This window comes from Orycteropus afer, unplaced genomic scaffold (assembly GCF_000298275.1).
Source record: "Orycteropus afer afer isolate SDZICR_OR568_19922 unplaced genomic scaffold, OryAfe1.0 scaffold18048, whole genome shotgun sequence".
Lineage (NCBI taxonomy): Eukaryota > Metazoa > Chordata > Mammalia > Tubulidentata > Orycteropodidae > Orycteropus > Orycteropus afer.
Window position 1 is genome coordinate 1 of NW_006939635.1, and position 1,442 is coordinate 1,442.

At 62.3% G+C, this 1,442-nt stretch overlaps 1 protein-coding gene across 1 annotated transcript; it reads left to right on the top strand.

The window, feature by feature from the left end:
* Positions 1 to 279: 279 nt before the first annotated feature.
* Positions 280 to 1,288, top strand: LOC103213618 (EKC/KEOPS complex subunit Lage3-like; the record flags this gene model as incomplete). Its single annotated transcript, XM_007959348.1, has 3 exons — positions 280 to 464; positions 914 to 1,039; positions 1,219 to 1,288. Coding segments are annotated over exons 1-3 (381 nt in total), but the record flags the coding sequence as incomplete, so codon positions are not given.
* Positions 1,289 to 1,442: the final 154 nt, after the last annotated feature.

Sequence of the window (1,442 nt, forward strand, 5' to 3'; positions counted from 1 at the left end):
TGTGGTGCCATCGCGCACCAAGGAGCGGAGCTCTGGGAGGACTTTAGTCTCTTCTGAACAACGAGGTCTTAGGGTCACCGCCGCCGCAGTGCAGGCCTGGGGGGAACTGGTCACGTGTCCGCGTTCTCAGGTACATATGTTTGCGCAGGCGCAATGGAATTGGAACGACCCTCAAGCGGTGGAGCTTTGTGAGACAGTTCGGTTTCTAGGCACCCGCGGAGAAGTCAGACTGGTTGGAGACAGTCTAAGGTGGAAAGCGCAGGTGAAGGAGCAGCAGCCATGCAGGCCGCAGACGACAACGGTGCCGGCCGGGTGGCGGCTCGTGCCAACGGGCCACGTGGTCCAGGCAACCGCAGCGTCGTCGGTCATGCGGGTGCTGCAACTGGCATTGTGTTCCAAAGAGAGCTAGCAGCACGGGCCCCTGGGCCTGGGGGAAGCCCAGCACCAGCGGACAGAGCAGGAAGGCGGGTGCTCGAGTTGTATCCTGTCAGAGGTGCCCACAGGGGCTGGGCCAGAGGCGGCGCGTGGCGGGCAGGGGAGTGGGCAGCAGTGATTTCAGGGGAATTGAGCGCAGCTGAGCTCGGCTCTGGTGGGGTAGTGCCTGAGGCACTCGACTGCTAGGCAGAAGGTAGGCGGTTCAAACCCACCAGCCCCTCCTCAGAATGAAGACTGGGCGCCTGGGAAACCTAAAGGGGGTCGCTGTGAGCCAGAATCAACTTGATGGCAATGAGTTCGGTTTTTGGATTTGGGTGGGGGGGGGGGGGGGGGGGACGACAGTGAAGGGGCCTGAGGGGAGTCCATGGGGGGGTCGTGGACGGCCCGAGGTCGGCCTGGGGACAGCAGGCCGACGAGGGACAAGGAGTCTGGGGCACAAAGCCAGTTTGGGGTGGTTCCTTAACCGTCTCCCCGCCAGCTTCCTCAACGTGCCTTTCCCAACCTCCCTGGAGGCCGAGATGGTCTGCCGGTTCCTGATGCTGAATGTCCGAGACCCAGGACTGGTTCTGAAGTCTTTCAGGGTGACCCACCGCATTATGACTGTGTCAGTTCAGGGATTGGGGGGAAAGGGGGAGGGATGGCAGCCTCCGCCCCAGGGGTCATGAACCCGCAGAAGGGTTCAGTCTGACTACTACGCTGGGCCTGTCAAAGCCTGAGGGGGCACTGGGAGGGAGGTAAGGAGTGCCCCCCTTCAACTTGATTTCCTCTGTTGCTCGCTGGCAGGCAACTGACGGCCGAAGACCCTGACCAACTGCGCAGTGCCATCGTCTCCTGTGTCGACCACCTTTGGCAGGTAGTACAGACCTCACAGCACTTTGTGCCCCCAACTTTTTCCACGCCTGAGCCGGGACGGAGGGGCTGAGCCCTAACTTGCGCCCCCGCCCCCGGCAATGTGTCCTTCTCTGGGCACTGACACCACTTTAGGCTGGGGGCTGATGTCGTGCCCG